A 27,464-nucleotide genomic window follows, 5' to 3' on the forward strand; every position below is an offset into this window, starting at 1 on the left:
TTAGAACAGGAGTCAGCAAACTTCTTCTGTAAAGAGTTAGACTGTAAATATTAGGTTGGTGCAAAAGTAATTGCGGTTTTTGCTATTGAAAGTGATGGCCAAAACTGCAATTACTTTTGCACCAACCTAATAGTTTAGGCTTTTGGAGCTGCACAGTTTCTGTTGCAACCACTCAGCTCTGCCCTTGAGGTTGAAAAGTAGCCACAGATGATGCATAAATGAATGGGCATGGTAGTGTTTTTACAAAAGCAGATTGGCAGCTGTCTTTGGACCCAGGACCCCTGTCTTAGAGAAATCAGGTTTTGTGATGCTGTTGGACCCTAATAAGGGAAAATTCTAAATTCCCTTTCATGGCCTACAAGGTCCTGCATGACCAGATCCCTGCCCTCCTCTTTGTCTTCAGCATCTATGCTTCTTATTGCTAACTAAACTTCAGCTATCCCTTCCGCCTTCTGGCTCTTAGTCATGCCAAGTGTGTGGCAACTTTAGGACTTTTGCAAAGCTGTTCTTGCAGTTTCAATGGCACCAGTGGAGCTGGACTCCATCCTTTTCAGTTTCTCCCACTTCTATCAACTTTTCCAAATAAGTCGAAGAGTTTACGTGATCTCACAATGGGGTGAGATATCTCATGATAGTGAGGTAGGGCAGTCATCCGCTCATTTTCTAGATGCAGTAATTTCTCCATTTCAGTCAGTGATAGCAACACCAATCAGGTCCTCTAATGAACAACCCAGGTGTGCTCTTCGATTCCTCCCCAGCCTTATCTCTACAGCCAACAGACTGCCAAGTTCTGCCAAATTGGCCTCCTGAATTGTTTTCAAATCCAACTTTTCTTCTTTCTTAATTGAACCTATTGTCATTTCTTGCCTAGACTACCCCAAAGGCATGCTCACTGGACTCTTCACTTGCAGACTTGGACCCCTGTCATCCATCCATCCATCCATCCATCCATTCATCTCATTCATCCATCCACTCACCCACCCAGTCCGTCCATCCATGATCCATCCATCCATCCACTCATCCAGTCCATTCATCCATCCATCCATCCATCATCCATCCATCCACCCACCCAGTCCATCCATCCATCCATCCATCCATCCCATTCATCCATCCACTCACCCACCCAGTCCATCCATCCATGATCCATCCATCCATCTACTCATCCAGTCCATTCATCCATCCATCCATCCATCCATCATCCATCCATCCACCCACCCAGTCCATCTATTCATCCATCCATCCATCCATCAATCCCATTCATCCATCCACTCATCCACCCAGTCCATCCATCCATCCACTCACCTAGTCCGTCCATCCATCCATCCATCCATCCATACATCCCATTTATCCATCCACTCACCCGCCCAGCCCATCCATCCATGATCCTAGTCCATTCATCCATTCATCCATCCACCCATCCATCCATCCACCCACCCACCGAATCTGTCTGTCCTTCCATCCATCCACCCACCCAGCCTGTCCATCCATCCATCCACCAACCACCCACTCGCTCAGCCAGTCCATTCATTCATCCTTTCATCTGTCTGTCCAATTCACTTATCTTTTTATCCATCCATTAATTGACTCATCCCATCCATGTTTTCATCCACTCAACCCATCTTTCCATATATCCACCCATCTTCTCATTCATCCCTCCATTTATCCATCCAGTGTATCTACTTAGTACCAGGTGGTGTAAGTAGTGAAAAAAAATATTTAGAACCTGCCCTCCTGGATCTTTTAGTTTAATTTGGAAAAGGGATGCTAAACAAACTACACAAATACATGCATATTAATAAACTGGAATAAATGCTATAAAAGAAAAGTTTTGCCTGAGAAAGCATAACTGGGTTTAAACTCAGATCCAAGGAACTGCATGAATTGCTGGGAGAGGCATGAGAGCAGGGGTCTGGACAGGAAGACTAGCATGTGGGGAAGCCTTCAGCTACAGTCTGCTTTCTCTAGGGGATGCAGGAACAGGGAGAACGGATGAGAATGAAGGGAGATAAGGCTGAAGAAGGAGGTAGGCCAGACTGCAGTGAGTCCTGAAGGTCTCACTGACTTGCAATGGGGAAAGTCCTTGGCAAGTCTTCAGCAGATGAGCCACACAGTTCCAAGTACATCTTAAGAAGCACACTCTAGATGCAGAATGAAGATTCACTTGGGAGAGGCAGGGAGCGGGTATGAGACGCAGATGTGAGCAGGTAAGTTAGGAATATATTGCCACAATCTACATGACAGGGATGTTGCAGAAGAGACAGAGAGAGAAATGGACCCAGCGGTGATATTCAGGATGTAGAATTGGAAGGTCTTGCTGCTGGCTGAAATGTGAGAATGAGAACTAACCTTTTTCAAGCTCTTCAGGACCAAGCCTGAACCAGCCTCAGTGGCCTGAGCTTTCCAGAAGGAAATAATGCTTTCTTTAATGATGAGGATAGTAATAAGATAATTAGCACTGAACAAGCACCTACTCTACAAGCACCAGGTACTTTATTATGTATTACACATCATTCCATTTAGGAGAACCTGTTGGATAGATACTATCATTAGCCCCATTTTAGAGACGGGGAAAAATGAGGCACACAGAGGTTTAGGTGATGTGCCCAATGTTCCATAGCTGTTGGTAGACCCAGGATTCAACTCTAGAACCCCAATGATTAGAAGCCCATGTCCTTGACCATCTGGACAGGACCATTTCCAGTATTCCACATGTCACAGGATCCTATTCCATGTTTTTGGAGTCAGAGAACCCCGGTGTAGACACCCCTCTGCCACCCCGGAGAGAAACCTCACAGGATTCCAGACGCATAAGTAAAGTCTGGAGGCTGAGCTCCGCTGATCTGCTGGAGTCTTTATTGCTCTACAAATGCATTATTAATCAGCCACTGGGGTCCTCCCCATAGAGCCTTTTAAATTACAGTTAAATTCCTTGAGAGCGTTCCATGCACCTAATGGTGCAGTTCCTGTGATCACGGCAATAAACAAGGGGAGAGAGGGAGGCCTGGATAACCAGGTTAATTGCCCTTTGAGGTTTAGGCTGAGAAAACAGTGGCAACAGCACCTCTAAATTCTCCAGGTCCCTCACTGCAATGCTAATAAAGTATTGAAACAAACAGCACTGTCAAGCCAGCATCAGGAGTAGAGACTACAGTTTCTTCATGCCTGGCCCACTGCCGTGGCTTCGCTGGGCCTCCAGGTCACCTTGCCAGGGCCCTCCTTCTTGGGAGCTTTCAGTGTGAGTGCGTGAGTGCATGGAGATTTGGTTTTTAATGGCCATAAAACTTCAGTTTTGCAAAACGAAAAAGTTCTGGAGATGGGTTGCACAATCAATGCAACAATGAGGAGAGGGAGGACAAGAGGCAGCATTGACGTTGGAACTGATGGGGCACCCCTGGGAACTTGCTGCTTCCTTACGAGTCTCTTACTCCCAGGTTATGAAACGGTTGACTTTTAGGGGATACAGTGTGGGGAAGAGGCAGTTAACTAGCCTATCTTCTGGAACTGTCTTCTCCACATGCTGGAGTTGGAAGGTGATAGCAGCCAGGGAGCTCTCCAAAGCAGGAGTATTAGTCTTTCACACTGTTGATAGAGTCATACCCGAGACTGGGTAATTTATAAAGAAAAAGAGGTTTAATGGACTAACAGTTCCATGTGGCGGGGAAGACCTCACAAGTATGGTAGAAGGTGAAAGGCACGTCCTACATGGCCGCAGGCAAGAGATAACTTCAGCTGGGGAACTCCTCTTTATAAAACCATCAGATCTCCTGGGACTTATTCACCATCATAAGAACAGCAAAAGAAAGACCCACCCCCGTGATTCAATTACCTCCCACTAGGTCCCTCCCATGACACATGGGAATTGTGGGGAGTACAATTCAAGATGAGATTTGGGTGGGGACATGGCCAAACCATATGAGCAGGGGTTGGCGAATTATGGTCTTGGGCCAAACCCAGCCATCCATTTTGTAAACAACATTTTATCAGAGCACAGACATGCCTATTCATTTATGCACTATCTACACATTGAGTTGAGTAGTTAGGACAGAGACCTTCTACTCTGCAAAACCTGAACTATTTATTATCTATCCTTTTACAGAAAGTTTGTCAATCCCTATGTTAAAGTGTAAATCAGATTGTGCTACCGTCTTGCTCAAGACCCATCCAGGGCTCCCTACGACCCTAGAGTAAAGGTCAAATGACTTATCCGGAACAAATCATCTAGCCTCACTCTGCAGGAGAATTGTCATCTGTGAAATGGGAGAATGAAGAAGCCTACTTCACCAATTTAGAGCAAGATTTAAATGAGGCAATGCATGTTTCAGAAGAGCTATTTTTAAAAAATGGTAAAACATACAACATAAAATTTACCGTCTTAATCATTTTAAGTGCACAATAGTGTTAAGTATATTCATATTGTTGTGCAACCAATCTCCACAACTTTTTCATTTTGCAGAATTGAAATTCTACGGCCATTAAAAAACAAATCCCTGTTTCTGTCTCCCTCAAGCCCCTAGGTCTCACCATCCTACTCCTGTCTCTAGGAATTTAATTACTCTAGATACCTTGTGTAAGGGGGAATCACACAGTATCTGATCTATGGTGACTGGCTTATTTCACTTAGCGTGAAGTCCCCCAGGTGCATCCATGTTGCAGCATGCGATAGGGTCTTCTCCCTTTTTAAGGCTGGCTAGTATTCCACTGTATGTGTAGACCACATTTTGTTTATCCTTTCATCTGTTCATGGATGCCTGTGTTGCCCCCACCTTTTGACTACTCTGAATAATGCTCCTATAAACAAAGGTGTACAAATGTCTCTTTAAGACTCTGCCTTCAATTCTTCTAGGTACACACCCAGAAGAGCTAACTTTTATTGAGCACTTTCTAGAGACAGCCTCTGCTTTAATAATTCACACAGATCCTCTCATTCTATCCTCACAACAGCCCTACAAGGTGAGAACTATTAAGACTATCATCATTAGGGTGACCAGATAACTTATTATGGTCAGTTTATGAAAAGCTTGCCAATCCCTTTGTTAAAGTCTAAATGAGATCACAGCACTGTCTTGCTCAAAACCCATGCATGGCTCCCTAAAGGTCAAATGAATTATCTGAAACAAATCATCCAGTCTCACTCTATAGGAGAATCCTCGTCAGGTTAGAGTGAGACTGGAGAACTCTTGAGAGGAAAAAGGGGCTCCATTACTAACTATACCAGGATGACAGGCACAGATCGGGATTGTCCTGGGCAAACAAGATACCAATCATCATCCCCATTCTATAGATTAAAGATCAAGCAACAGAGCAGTGAAGTCCCTTGCACAAGGTCCCGAGTGAGGGAGGGGCACAGCTAAAATTCAAACCCAAGCCGACCGACTCAAGCTTTCACTGCTAAGCACAGTTCTATGTGCTTAGCACAAGGAGCGGCAACAGTCAGCAATCAATGTGAGGTGTCTCATTATGGGCTCTTCAGGCTGGGGAGAGGGGTCTTCAGGAGGCAAAGGGTCATCAAGGGCTGAGGAAGTCAGAGGGGTGAGGGGGAGGCTTTTCACACCCAGGAGTGAGACTGTGGATGCCAATGTGTCCATACCGAATGTGAACTTGCCCCATGGAGAGAAGCAGATGCCCAGGTCTCCCACCATGCTTGGCCACGGCACCATGGACATTTTGGACTGGAAAATTATTGTGGGGATGTCCTGTGCATTGCAGGATGCTGAGCAGTATCCTTCGTCTCTACGCTTTAGATGCCAGTAGTACCCCCTTTCCCAGTCGAGACAACCAAATGTCTCTAGGCATGTCCAGACGTCCCGAGGGGCTCAGTGGCATTGGTTGCAAACCACTGAATCAGGGAAAGGGCAGAACTAGGGGGAACAGGATGTTCTCCCAGGTCCGGGCTTCTCAAAGTATAGTTCTGGAGGGCAGCACCCTCTGGCAGAAGTGTGATTTCTCAGGTTCTGTCCTCGACCTGGGTCAGAATCCCTGGGGGTGGGGCCTTGGGGGGTCTGTTGCCAACACAAGCCCAAGTATGGCCGGCAAGCACTGTCCTTGACCACAAAAGAAAATTGCTGGGATCTCGGAGGACTAGGCATGAGAGATGTTACTAACGTGAAACCTGAAGAGGGATCCCAGGCAGAATGCAGGATGGAAGATGAGGATGTTTTAGAGGCTGTCAAGGTCCTGTTGGTGACCAATACAGGATATACTGTTATAACCAATACAGGCTTTTTACAGGGCAGTTTGATGCTGTCTATCACAATTTAAAATGGGCAAGCTGTTTGACCTGCCAATTCCATTCTTCAGATGCTCTGTAGCAGCCAGTCTCAACTCAGGATCCCCAAGAGAATTAAGCTCGAATGTCCTGGGGCATCCATTGTAGGTAGCAAATTAGCTTTTCTCTGATGTATCCAGAATGGTACTGGTTATGTACATCTTTGAGAGATCTGAGAAAACAGTCACTTAGTATAGCAAAAAACTGGCAACAACCTAAATGTCCCTCAATAGGGGAATGACCGATTACACTGTGGTGTATCCATACCCAGAGTTATATGGTCAGCTACTATAAAGAAATAACTTAGGTCTCTAGCTCCAGGCAAGGAAACAGACCTCAGACCTGGACATGTGCAACAACAACAAAAAAATCATGTAACTTGTGAATTCTTTCATCCCACAGCCAGATACTATTAATATATTTTTTACAAGTTTCAGATTTATACATCAGTTTCATATGATTTATGAATCTCTTGTCACAAAACCACACTCTTTTTTTTGACATGTGTTGAGTTTAGATATCTAAAGAAAAACAAAAATGTACACACAAGTGCCACTGCTCAGATGGGACTGACGGATCAGGATGGATTTTCCCCTTATCTGCAATGTTTCAGTATTTTAAAATAATGAGAATGTATACAGCCTTGACTTGAGGAATTAGATTTTAACAAGCATCCTTTCTGCATTATTTGGGCAAATTCTTAAAAATCGTGAGGAGAATTCTCCTTTCCCTGCCTTCTCACCATCTTTTCGCTTTGGTCGCTGCAAATATCACCGGGGAGTGGCTCTTGGCAGCCTCCCAGTTCCTCTGAAAGGTTTCTCACTCTATCCATGCCACACTTGGAGGTGAGCTATTAATTTGTGCTTTGTGGCTCAGCTCGATTCTGATTTAGGGCAACATAAACCCTCCTCAAAATTGCGAAGAATAAATTAGTTTACTAATTTCGCCATTAAGAGTTTATCAAAGCAAGCACTATTTCAATCGTCTCTTAATCAATCACCATTTTCCGTGTTTATCTCCTGTTCAATTTTTATCAGAGGGTTCTATACACATCAATTTGTCTGATGTTCTTCCTACATATGTTTTAAATTACTTTATCATTGTATAAATTTCACAGCCATTAAAAGGCTCTAACACCAGAATGGCTGACATGGTGTTAAAAATTGAATTCAATTCCACGGGGTAATAAATTGTGACCTAAATCCAATCTCTCATGGGTGACTGAAGGATACAATGAAAAATTATTGCTTTGTCATTTTTACACTAACACAAATATACCACAGCAACTAGAAACTGGCAGAGAAATGGGAGGTAACCGCGGCTGGCTATTTCTCACCCCAGGCAATGAACTGACTTCAAACACAAGTCCTTAGTGTCTTGGATGGGATCAGCGCCCCCGCCTCCAAAAGCAGGTGAATTATCTGACTGTGTGGGTGGGTCTCTTTGCAACAGACAGATTGAGCACAAGGAGCAAATGTAAGCTGCAAAGGGCTTGCTTCAGCCTGAATGCAGCTGCTCCTACAGACACCAAAGTGCAGTGGTTAAGCCCCTTGCCACGCCACTGGAACCAAAGTCTCTGAGCTCAGAGCCTGGCTCTGCTACTGGTGAAATGTGTAATTCTGGGTAAGTTTTCTGTGTCTCAACTTCTTTGAATACAAAGTTGTTATGAGGAATAAATGAGTTAATGTAGCTAAACCTTCTTAGGATAGCCCTTGGCATTTAACAATCCCTACGTAGAGGTTAAGTGTTATTATTTAAGAGCAGTGTCTTGTACAGAGACCTTAGCTCCCTGTTCTTTCTGGCTGCAGAGAAGGTGAGTAACAAATATCAATAGCTAGAGAAAGGTGTTGATTAACATGCAGTGCATTTTCCTTTATCTCTGGAGAAGCTAGATCAGTCATTTAACACATCTGGTTCCACATTTACTAAGGGTACCACAGAGCAGACAAGTTAAGGTGTGGGTTTTGAAGTTAGGCAGAAATGGGTTTGAGTCTAAGGTCTGTCACTTGCAAATGTGACCCTGGGCAAGCTACTTAACCTCTCTGAGGTTAAGTTTCTTCATCTGTTCAATGGAACTAGAGAACATCCCTTCTCCAGGGCTGTGCAGGAGTCGCGATGAGATCACACATGCAAAGTGCTCGCCTCCACACCTGGCATTCAGGAAGTGCCTAAGAAATGTGGGTTCTCATGTCCTAGCCCCGTGCAGGCAGGGGCTGGAGATCCAGTGGTGGAGACTCAGGATATGCTATAGCAGCCAGTCTCAACTAAGGGTCCCCAACAGAATTAAGGGGACTCAGCCCTTGTGGCTCACTGTGGGCTACAGAGCACTCCAGCAACCACGCTATCCTGTGACATGTACCCCAGCAGGGAACAGGCAAGGTGGTTTGGGGGCACACAGCTTAAGCACCTCACACAGACTTGGAGAGGTGCAGTGTGGGGAGACAGCATCACAGAAGGCTTCCAGGAGGAAGTGGCATTGATATGAATTCCTAGCCCTGGACTGCCAAGTAATTTGAGAGATGAGAAAAGGCCAGCTAGTTTTGTTGACTTATGCAGAAAGGAGAGATAGCTAGTCCTTTCACTCTAGGGCTTATTTCATTCATTCATTCATTCACTCATTCATTCATTCATTCAAGGGCCATGTCTGGGCTCCTTCCTTCTTGCAGTAAGTCTCTGTCTTGGGGGCCCTGGGTGGCAGACACACAATCAGTTGTGCCCAAGGGAGCAAGCCTCTCATGGAGCAAGAATTCTATGTGCTCTTCGAATCTCCATTCTCTGCCTTGTTCTGGGGCAGCTACTGGGCAAGAATTCGTGGAACGCCAAGAAAATCATCACAAACAACCCTGCCATGGAAGCGAGTCTCCCATGCCCACCTGCAGGCTCCCAGAACCACAAGAGCTGCCAATCGAGAAGTGGCCTATGGCTGACTTGTAACAGGTGCTTGGTAAATATTTGCTGGCTAGACCGATGGATTAATGAAAGTACACTCAAATACATTATTTTATTCAGCAACCTGAGGAGGCAGGGGAGGCCCTTGTGCAATCTGTTTTATAGGAAAGACGTGAGGCTCAGAGAACACAAATGCCTTGTTCAAGGCTTTCGCAGCCGATAAAGTGGCAGAGGGGCCGCAAGTCTTTTGAGTTTGGTTCAAAGGCTTCTCCTAATCCAGGGTCAGGTCAATGATAGTGAAACAGCCCAGGACACTGAGTCTATGACATTGCTGGAGGCACTGAGGATTTCCTTCCATGGCTTGGATGTCATGAGAAATAGCACTGTAAGAGGAGGAAAGACCTCCCAAGGATGTGTACCCTAAATCCAGGGCTAAGAACTTGGGGGCAGGGGTTGCTTTCCTGATCCAAGATGACCTCTCGTTCAGGGCTCAAAAGTGGAAGAAGCATGATTCTGTAGAGAGAGGATGTGAGACCTGCCCCCCAGTCCCAGCCTGCCAGACCCCTACCTTTGGGGCTGATATAGTTTGGCTGTGTCCCCACCCAAATCTTAAATTGTAGCTCCCATAATTCCCATGTGTCATGGGAGGAACCTGGTAGGAGGTAACTGAATCACGGGGGTGAGTTTTTCCCTTTCTGTTCTCGTGATAGTGAATAAGTCTCATGAGATCAGATGGTTTTATAAAGAGGAATCTCCCTGCACAAGCTCTTTCTCTTGCCTGCCACACTATAAGATGTCTTTTGCCTTCCGCCATGATTTTGAGGCCTCCTCGGCCACATGGAACTGTGAGTCCATTAAACCTATTTTTCTTTATAAATTACCCAGTCTCAAGTAAGTCTTTATCAGCAGCATGAGAACAGACTAATACAGGGGGGCCTACCTTCCCCTCAGGTCTCTGGCAATTTCAGTTCAGTACTGAGAGATGCCTCTACCTCCATTCTCCTTGCTCAAAGCAAAGACACAGATCCTCTAAACCTAGCACTTTTAGGAATTACAACTTGGCCTACGAGCAGACTGACCTTTTTGCTTATAGCAAGAGCTCCCCTGTTGGTCTTGTGTGTGTTTTAAACTATCAACACCTCTTCCTACCCGAGGGCCTTTGCACACGATACTCCCTTGACCTGGAATGTCCCCCTCCAGCTTTTCCTCTAGTTAACTTTTACCACCCTTCATCTCTTAGCTCAACTACAAAACACAACTATGCATCTCCCCAGAATTGCTGTTGCAATTTTACATGTGAATTTTTTTTTTTTTTTTTTTTTGAGATGGAGTCTCGCTCTGTCATCCAGGCTGGAGTGCAATGGTGCAATCTCAGCTCACTGCAACCTCCTCCTCCCGGGCTAAAGCAATTCTCATGCCTTAGCCTCCTGAGTAGCTGGGACCCAGGTAATTTTTGTATTTTTAGGAGAGATGGGGTTTCACCATGTTGGCTAGGCTGGTATCAAACTCCTGACCTCAAGCGATCCACCTGCCTCCCAAAGTGCTGTGATTACAGGCATGAGCCACCGCACCTGGCCTACATGCACATTTTAATGATCGTTTACCCCTGTGTTTCCCTACCCACCTTTAACAGGCCACAAGCTCCCTGAGGACGGGGATTCTATCTGCTTTCCTCCCAAATGAATCCATCCAAACTAGTTCCTGGCATAGACAGGGGATGCTCGATGACTAATTGTTGAATGAGGGTATATTGAAGGGAGCTGGTGACAAACAGTTTCAGGTCCCAGGTGGTGGATGCCATGCTCAGAATACCACCTCCACAGAGATTCTAGATGCCCATTTCCATTGCTTTGCTTGGTGCACACAGGCCTCTGTAGAGACCCCAGTGTGAAGGGAGGTTGAGCCACTGAGGCTAAAAACAACCACGTTATCTTCTTTCCCAGTGAGGGCAAGACTGAGGCTTATGATGTGCCAAGCACGAGATATTCAAAGATGAGTACGATCAGGCCCCTGGCATGTCTTTCCCCACCATCTAAACCAATGTCAGGCACAAAGCAGCCTCTCAATAAATATTAAATGAATAAAGGAATTCAGCATATCCAAAGACTAGGAACTGTTCCATTTGCAAGCAGCTTAATTCTTAGCAAGTTCTTCCACAATGAGACCAAATCTATTTCTGTTCCTTCTCTAGGCACCTATGTAGTTTGTTTGTTTGTTTGTTTGTTTGTTTTGAGATAAAGTCTTGCTGTGCCACCCAGGTTGGAGTGCAGTGGTGTGATCTCAGCTCACTGCAACCTCGACCTCCTGAGTTGAAGCAATTCTCATGCCTTAGCCTCTTGAGTAGCCAGGATTACAGACATGTGCCACCACACCTGGCTAACTTTTGTTTTGTTTTGTTTTAGTAGAGATGGTGTTTCTCCATGGCGGCCAGGCTGGTCTCAAACTCCTGGCATCAAGCAATGCACCCACCTTGGCCTCCCAAAGTGCTGAGATCACAGGCATGAGCCACCACACACAGCCTGTAGGCACCTATCTAAATGGTTCCCCACCTCACCTGTCCTCTCATCCTGCTCAACGTCTTCAAATAAATCATAGAGTCACATCTAGACATCAGATTGCAGATGTGGCTATTCACTTGTCACCTCTGGTCTCTCCTATTCAGGTAGAAGCTCCATGAGGGTACAGCCATCTAGATGCACAATTGATTTCCAGAACCAATGGACATGGTACTCAAGTGGCACAAGGTGTTCTCTGCTCTTGTTCACAGCTCTAACCCCAGGTCCTAGAACAAGGATTGGCAAACCACAGCCTGTAGCTATCTATTTTGGCATGGCCCTTGAGCTAAGAATGGTTTTACATCTTAAGTGGGTAGAAAACAAATCAGAAGTAGAACAGCATTTCACAACAAGTGAAAATTATGTGAAACCCACATTTCGGTGACCATAAATGACTTGAACTGAAGCATGCCCACAATGGTCATTTGTTGATGTGTTGTTTATGGCAGCTTTCACGCTACAATGGTAAAGTTGAGTAGCTGAGACAGAGACCATGCATTTTATAAAGTCCCAAATATTTATGGTCTGGCCTTTTATAGAAACTGTGTGTGTGAGGCCCTGTCCTGGAGCATAGCCTTGAATGTGGTGGCTGACCAATGAATGGGTCTTCTGATTTTCTCTGGATTTGCCAGTCTCTTGCCTTTCCCTAGCAAGCCCAAGGAAGACCTTTGGGACTAGTTTTGTCCAACTCCAATGAACTGTTACTGGATACCTCTTCCTTCCTGGGCTCCTCAGAAGGAGATGCCAAAGGGCCCAGTTGGAACTGCAAGGACCACCTTGGGAAAGCCCGTCAACCCCACCCACTTGGCCAAGCTGTTCCTGGTCAATGTGGCTTCATCACATCACCCTCATTAGCGTGGTACCTTTTAACTTTTCACAGCGATTCCCTCATTTTCTCATCATTGGTGATACAGCAAAGGATCTGGGAGAAAGTAGTATCTCTGGCTGACAAATGGGGAAACTGAGGTATTTACCTGGGACCACTTGTGACATCCCCAGTTCTATTTTCCCTCCACTGCGGCTGTCAGCTACGCTTTCTAGAAGCTGGCTACTCACGCTGTGTAGTTACCCCACTGCCCCCAGGGCAGGAGGGATGTAGAAGAGACTGCCCTTAAGCAGCTGGCAGTATCATCTGCCAGTCTCTCTCTGCAGCGAGTGGCCAGCCTTCCCCCCAAAATCCCCATATCCAAAAATCCATTCCTGCAAAGGCTGATGGGTAAAGAGGGTTTGTTGCTGCCACAAAGAATCCCCTTCTGTTCATCCTCATCCCTAACACCTGTGCCAGCTTCCCCAGTCATGTGCAATTTCCTTTGCCCATCACCCATTGGAGAACTGCCGACTTCACTCAGATGCCCAGACCGGGGTTCCCCACTCAAGTCCAGCCCACCCCGCTCCCAGTCCATCATCTTCCCTGGAACTTCTCACATTTTTCATTTCTAATTCTTCACCTGGATGTCTAGAGTGCAGACCCACAGGTCACTTACAGCATCTATGTGGTGGCTTAACCAGACCCAGCAAAGGGGAAGAAATGCAGGAGCAACGCAAGGAGCCAGCAGGGCCTTTCTTGGGACATTTTAACTCAAGACAGAGAGGCTGGTGGCTGTGAGGGCCACTGCACGGAGGGCGCTTCCTGACATGCAGGTGTTCAAAATGTAATGAGGCAGAAAAAGCTGTGTCACCTGGCAGCTGGCACAGATTGCCTCCTATGGGTCACAGGTGAAACAGCCTTTATTGGAAAAGATGCTTTGACAATGAAAGGGGCAGAGATGCACCCTTCACCCAGGATCCATGTGTTCCCTGCAACCAGGGCTTCTGGGGAAGAGGTGGTCCTGGAAGGCTTCCCAGAGGAAGCGCATTCAGGGTGGGATCTCCAGAGGCAAGAGGTAACAGCCAAAGTGGGGTGAGTGGGAGTTGTGGGGACAGGGAGGGGGCTGAGGAGGACTGGAAGCTACTGGGGCTGTGTCTGAAGAGCAGATCCAGCAAGACGTGGCTGCACAATGGCTGACACCATCAAAGAAACCCTTTCCTCTCCTCTCCTTTCCTCTTCTTGTCGCCCCTTCATTTAGACAACTCCTCCATCGCGACGATTAGGTTGGTGCAAAAGTAATTGCAGAAAAAAAAGTAATTGTGGTAATACTAACAAGCCAAGCACATCCACTTAACTTCCCCAATGCACTCAGCATTTTATATGCATTGTCTCATTTCAGCCAACCACCCTATAAAGATAGAAGATGAGTTTTTGTGTCCATTTTACTATGCAGACTGAGTCACTGAGCGGTTAGGGTTATGTCACGAGTAACGGCAGAGCCAGGAATTAAACCCCATTGCCCAAGCTGTCCTTGACTTTCAATCTGACCTGCTTCATTCCCCTGAAACACTAGGGGTTCCAGTTGAATGACCAGAGACCCTAGGGTGTGTGGCTAAAAACAAATTTCTCTGAGGCCATCCCTGGGGGTGATGCAGCAGAGTCCCTTCCTCACACCTCACTGCATCTCCCTCTGCACGGTTGCCAGTGGACAGCCAGAGGAATCCCTCTTCCCCTCGTGAAAACAGCTGTCACCGAAAAGGGATGGAGCTGGGGCTTCCTTCTAAATCCCTTTTCTTTGGAAAGTAAAGGAGAAAAGTCACGAGAGCAAGGAATGTCTCACAGAGAGCAAACCATCTCCTAGGCTTCTGGACTCGACATTTTCCCTGAGTGGTGGTGGGGTGAGGGGACAGACAGCGTGAGGGACAGGAGGAGTGGGGGCGCTGTACCAAAGTCAACATTTAAAATCTACTTCTCTTCCCCTGAATTTTTCAGACTTGCAGCCATGAGGAATTGTTTCCTTAATTATATTCAACTTCCAGCACACTCTTGGCTGAAGTTTAGGTGATGTTGCGTAAAGCAAAATGAGAAACACAGGGCATCCATCTGTGTGTATGCACATATGTATATGAATATTTACTCAAATATTAAATTTCCCTCCACCCCTGTCTCCATCTCCTCATTTAGCAAAGAAATAAAAGGACCACTGGGCTGAAGCTCAAATCCCTCCTAAGCAGAGGGAAATCCGGGTGTCATGGTTTCCAGAAAGGGAACACAATCCCCGTATGGGGTGTAATTACATCTTAGCTTTCTGCAGAAGAATAGTTTATGGCTTAAATACTATTAATTGTAAGCCGCTTTGTTCCATGGGAAGTTGTTCATTGATAACTACCCAATTAGGGTTATTTTGCAATTAGTCTATTCACAGTAAATTTATTGCAAAAGGGGGAGTCTGTGGTGTAGGAAATTAAAGCGTCGCTGAGGCTGGGTGTGCAATGGCTTTTAAAGGCCAATCTTATTAACCAGCTCACAGGTCCTGGGAGGGTGCGCTATCCTGGCCAGTGCAGTAAAGGCCTCAGGACAAACTCCGGCAAACTCACACTGCAAAGCCATCCGGAGATAAGCTCAGCATGACCAGGAGAAGTGCAGGAACCCCTGGCCTAAGACGCTGAGGTTTTGATTTTTTTGAACACTGTGGAGCAGTCATAAAGCAAATAGGGATGCAATGTACATTAGCACTACCAGGCACAGTTCTTAGCTGTGTACTAGGCCCTTGGAAACCCTCTAAGCTAAGTGTGATGGTGCTCATCTCCCCTTTACAGATGGAGAAACTGAGGCACAGAGCGGTCAAGCAACTTGCCCAAAGTCCTACAGCTTGTGCACGGGACATCTGGGATTCAGATCCACGTGGTCTGCCTCCACCACCCCAGGCTCTTAACCACTGACAGCATCAGAACCCCTGGTTTCCCAATAATGTCCTGCCTTCTTCTCCCTTGCAACTCGCTCTCCTGGCACCAGAGAGAGAGAGACAGCCTACAGGTGGAAGAACACCTCTGGGGCTTGACAATGTGAGATAAAGTGACCCTTTTGCCGCCCCAAGAGGGACAGGCTTATGGAAAAGGATACAGGCTCTGTAACATGAGTTCCAGTACCAGCTCTGTCATCTGCTGGCCATGTGTTTCTGGCCAAGGACTCCCCCTTCCTTGAGCCTCGATTTCCTCACTGACAAAAAGGGTTCACAATAGACTCAGCCCGTAGGGCTGGTGTGGGGACACGGTGTGACAAGGCAGTGTTGCATATATTAGCACAGGTGACCCTTGAACAACACAGGTTTGAACTACACGGGTCCATTTATAAACAGATTTTCTTCCCTCCTCCATCCCTGAGACAGCAATAATACCAACCTCTCCTCCTTCTTCTCCTCCTTTTCCTCAACTCAACATAAAGACAAGGATGAAGGCCTTTATGATGATCCACTTCCACTTAATGAACAGTAAATATACTTTCTCCTCCTTATGATTTTCTTAACTTCTTTTCTCTAGCTTACTTACATTTATTTATTTATTTACAATTTTTTTTTTGACAGAGTCTCGCTCTGTTGCCTAGGCTGGAGTGCAATGGCACAATCTCAGCTCACTGCAGCTTCCACCTCCCAAGCTTAAGCGATTCTCCTGCCTCAGCCTCCCGAGTAGCTGGGTTTACACGCATGCGCCACCACACCCGGCTAAGTTTTGTATTTTCAGTAGAGACAGGGTTTTACCATGTGGCCCAGGCTGGTCTTGAACTGATGACCTCGGGTGATCCACCTGCCTCGGCCTCCCAAAGTGCTGGAATTACAGGCATGAGCCACCGTGCCTGGCCTAGCTTACTTTATTATAAGAATACAGTAAATAATGGAAGTAACATATAAAATATGTGTTTATCAGCTGTTTATGTTACCAGTAAGCTTTCAGTCAACACAGGCTATTATCAGTTAAGGTTTTGGGGGAGTCAAAAGTTGTGCTCTATTTTTTGACTGCAAGGAGGTTGGCACCCCTAACCCCAGAATTCTTCAAGGGTCAACTATAGACAGTAACAGCATTTTGCAGGGATAAGAAAACTAAAAGCCCAAGGGCCAAATCCGGCCCATGGCTTCTTTTTCCTTTTTTTCTTTCTTTTTTTTTTTTTTTTTGAGATGGAGTCTTGCTCTGTTGCCCAGGCTGGAGGGCAGTGGCATGATCTCAGCTCACTGCAACCTCTGCCCCTTGGGTCCAAGCAATTCTCCTGCCTCAGCCTCCAGAGTAGCTGGGATTACAGGTGCACACCACCATGCCCAGCTAATTTTTTTGTATTTTTAGTAGAGATGAGGTTTTGCCATGTTGGCCAGGCTGGTCTCGAACTCCTGATCTCAAATGATCTGCCTACCTCAGTCTCCCAAAGTGCTGGGATTACAGGCATGAACCACCACGCCCAGCCAGCCTATTTTTATAAGTTAGGTTTAATGGGAACATAGTGCATTTGTGTATGTGTGGTCTCTGGCTGCTTCTGCCCTATGACAGATGGCAGACTTGAATACCTGTGACAAAGACTGGCCCCCAAATCCTCAAATACCTAAGATCTGGCCCTTCACAGAACAAATGTGCTGTCCCTGATACACAGAAAGAGCTCAGTGTTTCGTTCATGGAATGGCATTCAACTCAGGCCTCCAAAACTTCTCCACCAGGCACAGGTTAACAAAAGATTCTGGAAACGTTGCACTCCACTTAATTATTGCTACACTCTGTGTGCCAAATCTAATCAAGAATATAGACAGGAACCACCTGGACCACTTAGACAAGGGTGAAACTGCAAGGCAGAAAGGAAGCTTTTCTTTCTAAACCTTTCTATTTAAAAGTATCGTGTAGGCCAGGCACTGTGGCTCATGCCTGTAATCCCAGCACTTTGAGAGGCCAAGGTGTGTGGATCATTTGAGGTCAGGCGTTTGAGACCAACGTGGCCAACATGGTGAAACCCCACCTCTACTAAAAATACAAAAATTATCCAGGCGAGGTGGCAGGCACCTATAATCTCAGCTACTCTGGAGGCTGAGGCAGGAGAATCACTTGAACCTGAGAGTTGAAGGTTGCAGTGATCTAAGATGGCACCACTGCACTCCAGCCTGGGCGACAGAGCGAGACTGTCTCAAAAAAACAAAACAAAACAAAACAAAACAGATAGAAAACAAAAGTACTGCACAGACACATGCTTGCTACTAGAAACTAAAATAATATAGATGCACTTGTTAAAGTTGTCCCTGCTGCCACCCTGTCCCTGCAGATGGGGGCCATAAGGAAGGTTTGCTGTCTATCCATCCAGCCCTCTTTCTGTGCACTGAGTGTATGTGGCCACCTCCTATTTGATCTAAATCCTCTATTCTGTGACCAGTGGTAAACACAGAGGCACATATTGAAAATGAAAAACAGCTCTAATTAACTGGGGGACCTGGCATAAGTCTCTTCCCCTCTATGAGCCTCATGTTCTTATCTGTCCAGGGAATCGAATGAAGAGTTCTCACCGGGCACGGTGGCTCACTCCTGTAATCCCAGCACTTTGGGGGGCCGAGGCGGGTGGATCACTAGGTCAGGAGTTCAAGACCAGCCTGGCCAAGATGGTGAAACCCTGTCTCTACTAAAAATACAAAAATTAGCTGGGTGTGATGGCGGGCGCCTGTAATCCCAGTTTTGGGAGGCTGAGGCAGGGAGCTGCTTGAACCTGGGAGGTGGAGGTTGCAGTGAGCCGAGTTCATGCCACTGCACTCCAGCCTGATGACAGAGTGAGACTCCGTCTCGAAAAAAAAAAAAAAAAGAGTAGCGAATGAAGAGTTCTCTTAAGAGGTCTTTTTAGTCTACTTTTCTGGGGAGCCATTCTCTTGCTGCACTTCCTTTCTGCATCAAGAGAGTTGGGTGAATTGAGCATTTGCCTTCTCAGGAGGACACCAGGCAAAGCCTTGCATGGCTCCCGGATGCACCGATGCTGGTGAAACGGAAAGCCCTTCCTCCCCAATTCTGCAGCTGGCTTGATTCTCTGACTTTATGCCTTGACATTGAGCAGCACCTCAGTGGATCCCTTCCAGCTGCATCTGTTGACCCTGACACCTCCCCAAACTCCATCTAGCTCGACTCTGACATGCCCCCAACCCCATCGGAGCCCCCAGAGCTCTCTGTTGCCTCCTTGCTGGCCTCCGTGCTCATTTAAGGGTCTTTTCCCTTCGGAGATAACAAAAGCAGGGGTTGGTATTTGGATTTAGAACCAACAAGGGGGTAGTGTGAACCTTTGGCCACTTTGTGAGGGACAGCTGGGCTGGCCTTGCAGTGTGGCCCAATAAGAAGGAGGGATGGCCAGGAGTAAAGAGTGAAGTAGGCTCCCAGGGAAGGTGGAGCAAAAAGACCCCTAGAATGCAAGCTGCTCCCTGGACAGAGGAGAAATCTAGGCCCTGAGAGCAGAAAGGACTCTCCCTGTCAGCTGGTAGCTGAGCTTGAATGAAATCCACACCCGTTTATTTCAAATGCATTCCTCTCTGTTTGTTGCTAGTGGCACCAACTCTTCGTGGGAAGGTGCCTTTTGGATGCCATCCGCCCTCTCCACAGAGAAAACCACTGAGCAAACGAATTCACAAACATTTTGAGAATATCTTCTCCAAGGAAAAAAGTAAAATTTAAGAGTGTTCCCAGAGGCTGGATTATCGTAAGCTATGGTGGCAGGGGCTAGCAGGAGGGAAGGGGGCCTGCCCTAAACAACAGTGACCACGAGTCAATAACCAGCGACCACGTGGCTGGGTGACGGTACGTTGGGGTTCTCTCTACTCTGAGTGGGTCCGAAATTTCCTGCCATAACAGTAAGCTTGTAAGATCATTTAAAGGCCATGTGACCTTGGGAGAGGGATTTTACATCTCTCATCTGAAAAAAATTGGGCTCATGACATCAGCATCAGCCTCAGAGAGTGATGGATGTGATAAACAAATGGACTGCACAGAGCCTGGTGCGGTGTCTAGCACACAGCGAAGCCTCAGCAGCCACCTGTGGCTGCTGTCATTCCCCTTCCAAGGGCACTAGAGAAGGTGAAAATCACTACCAAGAAATACACATCAATGGCACGATTACACATGCGCTAGTGAAACTGGACTCCCCATCTTCAGATGGCCCCTCCACTCTGCCTGTGAATTTCTGGATCAGAGCTCGGATCCCTCCATGTCTCAGCAAGAGAGCTGGTTTATCATCAGGTCATCCGCACATAAAAGAGTGCCAGTGAAGGGAAAGAGGGAGGGGAAAAGGAAAGAGCAAGGAAATGTGGAAAGAAGGAAGGAAGGAAGGAAGGAAAAGAAAAGAAGAAAGGAGGGAGGGAGGAGAGAAAAATTAGGAAAGAAGAGGGAAGAAAGCAGGAAGGAATGTAGAAGGGAAGGAAGAAAAGAGGAAAGGAGAGAGAAAGAAAATTAAAATAAGGAAGAAAGGAAATAGGAAAGAAGGAAGGGGGAAGAGAGGAAAATAAGGAAGGGAATGAGAAGAGGGAAGAAAAGGAAAGGGAGAAACAAACCAGGAAGAAAATGAGGAAGGAAGGGAGGAAAAAGGAAGAAAGAAAATAAAGGAATGAGAAGGAAAGAAGGAGGGAAACAGGAAACATATGAGGAAGAAAAAGAAGAGAAGAGGGAAAGAAACTTTTGATGGAGGAAAATGGAAAGTTACAGAGCCTCTGAAGTTAATGCAACCAATTAGAAACCTCTCAAATCATAATCAATTACAATAATATTCATGTCAATTCTAATCCCAATATTCTACTGAAAGAGAAACGAAACCATATCAATACAGCTCCCTTGGCTCCTGCCAACATCACATCAGCTCCCGATTTCACTATAATTTCATCCTTTGCCATAAAGGCGATGGGTTAAAGCACCTACAAAAGGTAATCTGATTTTGCAACATTTTTCTGATACAAGACTTCAACATTCAGGGAGTACTAGAACACATAAGATCTCGTGTGCTCATCTGGGGTTTGGAAGACAGGGTGGCCTTTCTCAGAAGGTCTGAGAAGGTGAGCAGAATGGGGCTGGGCAGGAGGAGGAAGTGGCCACGAGATCCCTCCCTCTCTGAGCCAGCAGGGTTGGAACTTACCCTCGAGGGGGCAGAACCGAGTCACCTTCTCAGGCATCAGCAGCCCTAACTTGTGGCGGCAGTAAGTCTCCCCAATCTCCTGGCGGCAGTGCTTGGACTTGGCACGGGACAGGGCAGAGATGGCCTCCTTGCCTGAGATGTCACACTTAGGGGGCTGGTCATACTTGGTCTCGGGGGAGCTGCCCCCAGTTTTCCTGGCATGAGGCGGTCTGGACACATCCTTCCCGTGGCTGCTGTTGGCTGCAGCTCTGTCCCCGGGAGGCAGCACCTCACCGGGGCCTTTCCCAGGGAATGTATGTCCTTTTCCTTTCTCCTGCTGTTCCAGCTTCCTTTTCAAAAGCTCCTTCTGTCTACTCGGTGGCTTCTTCGCCAACTCAGGCTGGTGCTTCTGCTTTTGAGTCCTGGGTGCGAAGTTGCTGTTGTCGACATTCTCAAAGTCTTTGGGGACAGAGTTCTCGTTGTTGCTGTCTGTTCGCACTTTCTCTTTCGGTCGATGAGAAAAGTAGCCATCCTGGAGAAGAGGGGAGAGAAACAGAAGAGAAACTTGACTGAGAGATCATGCTAAGCAGACTGGCCTTTGAAGAGTGAGTCATACGGACTTGGAAGCCGGGGCCATAGTTTCACATCCTACTTTTGCTACTGGTTTAACCTCTGGTAAGATGGCTCTCTCTGGACCTCAGTTTCCCCATCTGGAAATAGGAGATGTTCCAACCAGAAACCAAGGCTTTTTCAAGCTCTAAAGTGCCATGACTACGATTCTCAATGCTTCTTATTAACCACACCTTTTCAAGTCAGTTTCTTTCCTTGACTGTCTTTGCCACTGGGTAACAAACATTTTGTTCCAGCGTCCCGTTTAAATTCCAGCTGAAAGTGCTGTGATGGTTTACTTAAGGGCTGGAAATGATATAATAAAGTTATAAAGGGAAAAATATTGGTAGGATATTATATACATTCCATTGCCTTTAGGACATGCTCATATATCTATGCCCATAAGAGAAATCAGACCGAGCAGTTGTAAATTCTGTGGGAAAGAAACCAGCCGCAATTTTTTTTTTTTTTTTAGAGGAATGCAGCCCTTGTAGAATAAACTTTACACTAAGTCCTGGAGCAAAGCAAACTTGTGACACTCTTGTGCTTGAGTTTGGCTCTTCATGTGTGTACATGGAACAGAAGTGATGAAGTCATTTGGGGTCAAGACAAAGATCAGGAGTCATTCTGGAGACCACGCATGGCATGGATGTTTCCAGAAGGGCTGGACCCCAAACTCAGCTCCTCCATGGGTAAATGGGTCCTGGTTACTTTGATCAGTCGAATGATCAAATGCATCATTCAACCAATGCCCCAAATTGTTTCTGTAACATGTTGCTTCTGCTTAAAGCTCATTCCCAAGGCCTTAATCTGAAAGCGTATCCAGTGTCCTACAACATGGCCCCTGACCTCTGAAGCCACAGAGAACAGTAATGGCTCCATATAGCTGCCCTTTTTGCTATGGAAACACAGGGGCAATGGGCGGCATCCCTGCTAGTCCTCCTTTTAAGGAGGGCTGAAATATGCCTCTTACCAGTTCCCAAGGAAAAAGGTGTCGGGGCCTGAACAGCGGATCTGCAGGGGTACCCAAGAGCAGCTGACCCTCAGCAAGGCTCCCACCCCAGCAGGTCAGCAAACAACTGCCTGTGTTTTTTATAAATAAAGTTTTATTGAAACACAGCCATACCTGTCCATTTGTGTATTGTCCATGGCTGCTTTCCTGATACAATAGCAGAATGAATAGTTGCAATAGAAACTTTCTGGTCTGAAAAGCCTAAAATATTTCTATCCAGCCCTTTAAGAAAATGTATGCAAGACCCCTGCTCTGCTGGAGTGTGAGTTAAAAGGCCTCCTCCTCTGGGACTGGGTTAGTTGCTTCTGTCCTCACCATCCATATACGACTTAGTGATGGCCTGGAAAAGAAGGTGCCCCTAGGACTGGGCGTGGTGGCTCACGCCTGTAATCCCAGTACTTTGGGAGGCCGAGGCAGGTGGATCACTTGAGGTCAGGAGTTTGAGACCAGCCTGGTCAACATGGCAAAACCCCATCTCTACTAATAACACACACACACAAAAAATAGCTAGGGGTGGTGGTGCACACCTGTAGTCTCAGCTAACTCAGAAATCTGAGGCAGGAGAATTGCTTGAACCTGGGAGGCAGAGGTTGCAGTGAGCTGAGATTGCACCAATGTATTCCAGCCTGGGGGGAGAGTGAAACTGTGTCTCAAAAAAAAAAAAAAAAAAAAAAAAAGATGCCCCTCTAGCCTCTGCTCCATTGCTCCTAGCAGTAAGCACGAATTTCTCCTATTTGTTGGAGGCTCTGACACTAAGACACCTTGTGGCCATTCTGTAAGCTGAGTACTGCTATGACTTTCATTTTGCAGATGGGAAACTAAGCACCCATGAACAAGTGACTTGCCCAGGGTCACCCAGCTAGTTGGCGGTGAAGCTGGAATTCAAACCAGGCAGATCACACACCCCACACTCTGTGCTACCAGGGACACGATCCACTTCCAAGAAATTGTATGATCCTTATTACACCCATCACCCAAAACCCTTAAGTACTGCAAGCTGACACTGAACCACAAGATCTGGCCCCTCCCACCCAGCTAAATGAATCTGCTAGAGGTGTGTGACCTCCAAATTGCAATCTTCAGGCTGGCTAGTGGCCTATTGTGTTGCAGGAAGTCATAGGGAGACAGTAAGCAGCAGCCACGAAGCACGTGGAGTTTGAGGCTGTGGGAGCTGGGAGGTAACAAGGTAGGAAGAACGAGAAAGAACCAAGAAAAAAACAGCTGACCAGTCCATATTGGGTCACAGGGCGGCTACTGGTTGTACACAGGAACTGCTTTTATATCCTGACCTATAAATGAGGGCCTTCTGCTTCTGGTCTTTCTTATTCTCCACAGATACCTACAAAAAAATCCCCTTCAGTTGGTACCTAGAGTACATCTTTATTCTTGTAACCTAAACAAAACCTGCTGATGTTCCTCTTTTCCCTTTTTTTCTATCCAGAGGCCCTTGAAGAGTCCCAAGCAGCCTCTCAGGCGCATTTTCTGAGCTCTTACCATGAGCCAGGCACCACAGTAAGTTATTCACAGGCATTACTTATAGGGTACTGACAATTGGATGTATTTATCTTGCCATTTTATAGAACGAGGAGCCAACGCTTGTTGTGATACATTCTTCACTATGGATCACATGCTAGGTGCCATGCTAAGCCCTTGGATGCAGTACCTCACTTAACTCCTGGAAATAATTTCCAACGTAGGCACTACTGTTCGCCCACCTTACAGAAAAGGGTGGAAAATAAGATTGGGGATGTTGAGTAATTTGCACAAATTCATGTTGGGGAGGCAGTGAACTTGCATCTGCCTGATTCTAAAACCTGCTATTGTATCACGCCTCTTGTGTTTTGCTGAGAAGTAAATCAAGAAGCATTCAGTTCCCCTGCAGTGGAATAATGGGTATCACCGTCTTTGCTCATATTAGCGTCTGTCGGGATGGAGCTGATGGGGCAGGGGTGGCATTCAATAAAGCTATGAAAAATCATTTCTGTTCCATTCCTTCTAGGCATGTGTTAGGATTGTACGTCCCTATCCCTTGCATATTAGGCACAGACAGGAAACATGCTATGGCCAAGAGCAGTGACTGGAACCCATAAGGTGTCATTCCCTGGATACCACAATATCCAGCCACACTCCTGCTGGTGGAGGTCATGCATCCCTGAGTGAGGCCCATGTGGAGTAGAGACTCCACCAACCCTCAGTGTGCAGAAATTGACCCCTGCTGCTTTGAGTCACTGAGATTTAGGGGATCTGTGTTACTGTAGCATGGTCTAACTCGTCCCGATTAATCCAGGAGCTAACCTGATCTCCTTTCTTCCTTTGAGCCGAGTCAGGTACAGGAGCCAATTTTTTTCTCCCTCCAACAGACAGAAAAATCTATTGACGACTCCCATGCTCCAAGAACATATATTTAAATTCTGTCCCTAAGCCCATTTTCTAGAAGTTTCTAGAAATGTCTAAAGGGCAGGGAGTAAGCCAGAAGAGCTACTGCCCTGATGGACATCTTCGTTTTCTCTCTTCAGACATATCCTAAGTGTCATTCTGGGGCCCTTCTCTTTCCTTGTTATCAGCAAGTTTCCCTGCCACACAACAGAAAACCTCCACAAACCCCCATTTCAAAAGCTCCTGTTCTCCATCACTTTCTGGCTGAACTTTGCCAAGCAAAACCAGATAGAAAACACTGCGATCATCTCCCTCCACCCCCCACGGCCAATGAAGCTAATCTGACAATCAGAGAATGGCCAATTCCTCTGGCTAACGTGTAATATCAGGAAGAGGCACCACCATTGATTCTGATGGGACTCATGATTAATACCTGCTCTCTACTCAAGACAGGCCACCACAATGGCGATGATTAGCTTGTGGTGGCCCTGTGAACTTCTGCCTGGCCCCAGATGCTACTCAGCTGCCATGGGAACCCAAAAGATTTGAGTATAAGAGGGAAGGAAAATATTTTGTCTTCTGGAACAAAAGGGCTCACAGATACTAGATCGCTTCCAGAAAAGTCAGAGAGAGGCACAGTCAGCGAGAATTGGAGGCCTGAGAATTTCTGTCCCTCAGAGTCATTGTCATTTTCTATAGTGACTGCGGCATTCTCTCTGGCTTCCCCCCTCCAATTCATTTTTTTCTTTTCTTTTCTTTTTTGAGATGGAGTTTCACTCTTGTCACCTAGGCTGGAGTGCAACAGCGCCATCTTGGCTCACTGTAACCTCCGCCTCCCAGGTTCAAGTGATTCTCCTGCCTCAGCCTACTGAGTAGCTGGGATTACAGGCATGTGCCACCATGCCCGGCTAATTTTTGTATTTTTAGTAGAGACGGGTTTTCACCATGTTGGCCAGGCTGGTCTCGAACTCCTGACCTCAGGTGATCCACCCACATCGACCTCCAAAAGTACTGGGACTACTGTGATAAGAACACTTAACATGAGATCTACCCTCTGAACCAATTTTTAAGTGTGTATTATTGTTGACTATGCAACTATAGTCAACAATATAGTACTATATGCAACATACAGCAAATTGTTGTATATTGTTGCATGTACTACTATATTGTTGGCTATAGTACTGCACAGCAGGTCTCTATGGCTTCTTCATTGTGCATGCATGATTGAGATGTTATGCCTGTCCATCAGCAACTCCCCATGCTCCTCCCCAATCCCCCAACTCCTGGCAACTACTATTTCACTCTCTGGTTCTAGGATTCGGACTATTTTCGATAGCTGATAGAAGCGGAATAAATACGTGTACTGTCTGTCCTTCTGTGACTGGTTTCTTTCAGTTAGCATAATGTCCTCAGAGTTCATCCATGTTGCTGTATGTTGCAGGATTTTCTTCTTTTTGAAGGCTAACATCCATTGTGTGTATGTGCCACATTTTCTTTATCCAGCCATCCAAGGATGGACATGACATATCACTTCATGTTCCCCCTAACTCTTCATCTGACTGCCAAGGGGCAAACAGATTTTGGCTTTTCTGTCCTTTCTGTGGAGACTCAAGATCCAGAAAGCCAAACCCAGGATCCCTTCCCTTCACAAAACCAATCTTGGGAGGTCTCCAGGCAGACCCATAAAAAATAGCCATCATACGCCCAGCACCCAAGTGGCCCATGCTCTGTGTCCTTTGAATCTTCTTGAAAACTCACCAAAACAGACAGTATTAGTACTCCTTAAGAGGAGGAAACTAACGCAGAGAGAGGTTAAATCACTTGACCGAGGCTACACTGCTAGTAATGAAGTGATTCAAACTCTCCGTGTCTCAGTTTCCTCATTTAAAACATTGGGATGATAACACCTTGGTATCCATGGGGATGATAATAATATCCATCTCAGGCCGGGCACAGTGGCTCACACCTGTAATCCCAGCACTTTGGGAGGCTGAGGCGGTCGGATCATGAAGTCAGGAGATCGAGACCATCCTGGCTAACACTGTGAAACCCCGTCTCTACTAAAAATACAAAAAATTAGCTGGGCGTGGTGGCACGCACCTGTAGTCCCAGCTACTCAGGAGGCTGAGGCAGGAGAATCGCTTGAACCCAGGAGATGGAGGTTGCAGTGAGCCAAGATCGTGCCACTGCACTGCAGCCTGGGTGACAGAGCGAGACTCTGTCTCAAAACAAACAAACAACACATCACCTCTTGGGTAATTCAGTGAGGAAGAGTGTATGTAAAACTACTAGAACATGCCCACCACACAAAGCTGGAAGAAGAATGAGCAGTAAACCAGACTGGGGAACTCTACCAATTAACACTCTCTCTCCCCTGACAGTCTCTGCCTAGAGGACAGATGGGTTATTATTTCGCAATTGTGATCAACTGGCATCATCTTCTCTACTCTTAATCAATCCAACTCTCTCACCTTGAGTTATTTATGCTAATGCAACCCTTTGACTTACTTTATTTTAATGTACTTATTACAATGATTGCACATTCAAATGTTTGCGTGCAAGCTCCAAAACTCTAATTGCTCTGCTGTTGCCTTACCTCTAAGCTGCTGCTAGAATCCATTTTTATTCTGGAGAAATAATTAAATGCAATAATGTCCTCCATTCCCATTCAACCTTGGGCATGTTTAGAGTCAATTTCAATCAGGTAGAAATATGCTAAACATAATATGGCTCCGAGAAGCAGGTTACCTGAACCACGCTGCTGCTGCAAAGACACGTGGGTCTGTTTCCATTTTTCCCAGGTTCTCTTGGTTCAGGATGAATCAATACTTAGTCTACTGAATCCTGGCC

General features: G+C 46.3%; 1 protein-coding gene across 1 annotated transcript in view; it reads right to left on the bottom strand.

The window, feature by feature from the left end:
- The window catches only part of XYLT1 (xylosyltransferase 1), a 369,232-nt gene that overhangs the window by 136,392 nt on the left and 205,376 nt on the right, over window positions 1-27,464 (bottom strand). Inside the window, exon 3 of the mRNA XM_034939970.3 lies at window positions 20,639-21,149. Coding sequence (XP_034795861.3) covers window positions 20,639-21,149 — 511 coding nt within the window. The remainder of the gene's footprint in view (window positions 1-20,638; window positions 21,150-27,464) is intronic.

The sequence above is a fragment of the Pan paniscus genome, chromosome 18 (genome assembly GCF_029289425.2).
Source record: "Pan paniscus chromosome 18, NHGRI_mPanPan1-v2.0_pri, whole genome shotgun sequence".
Classification (NCBI taxonomy): domain Eukaryota; kingdom Metazoa; phylum Chordata; class Mammalia; order Primates; family Hominidae; genus Pan; species Pan paniscus.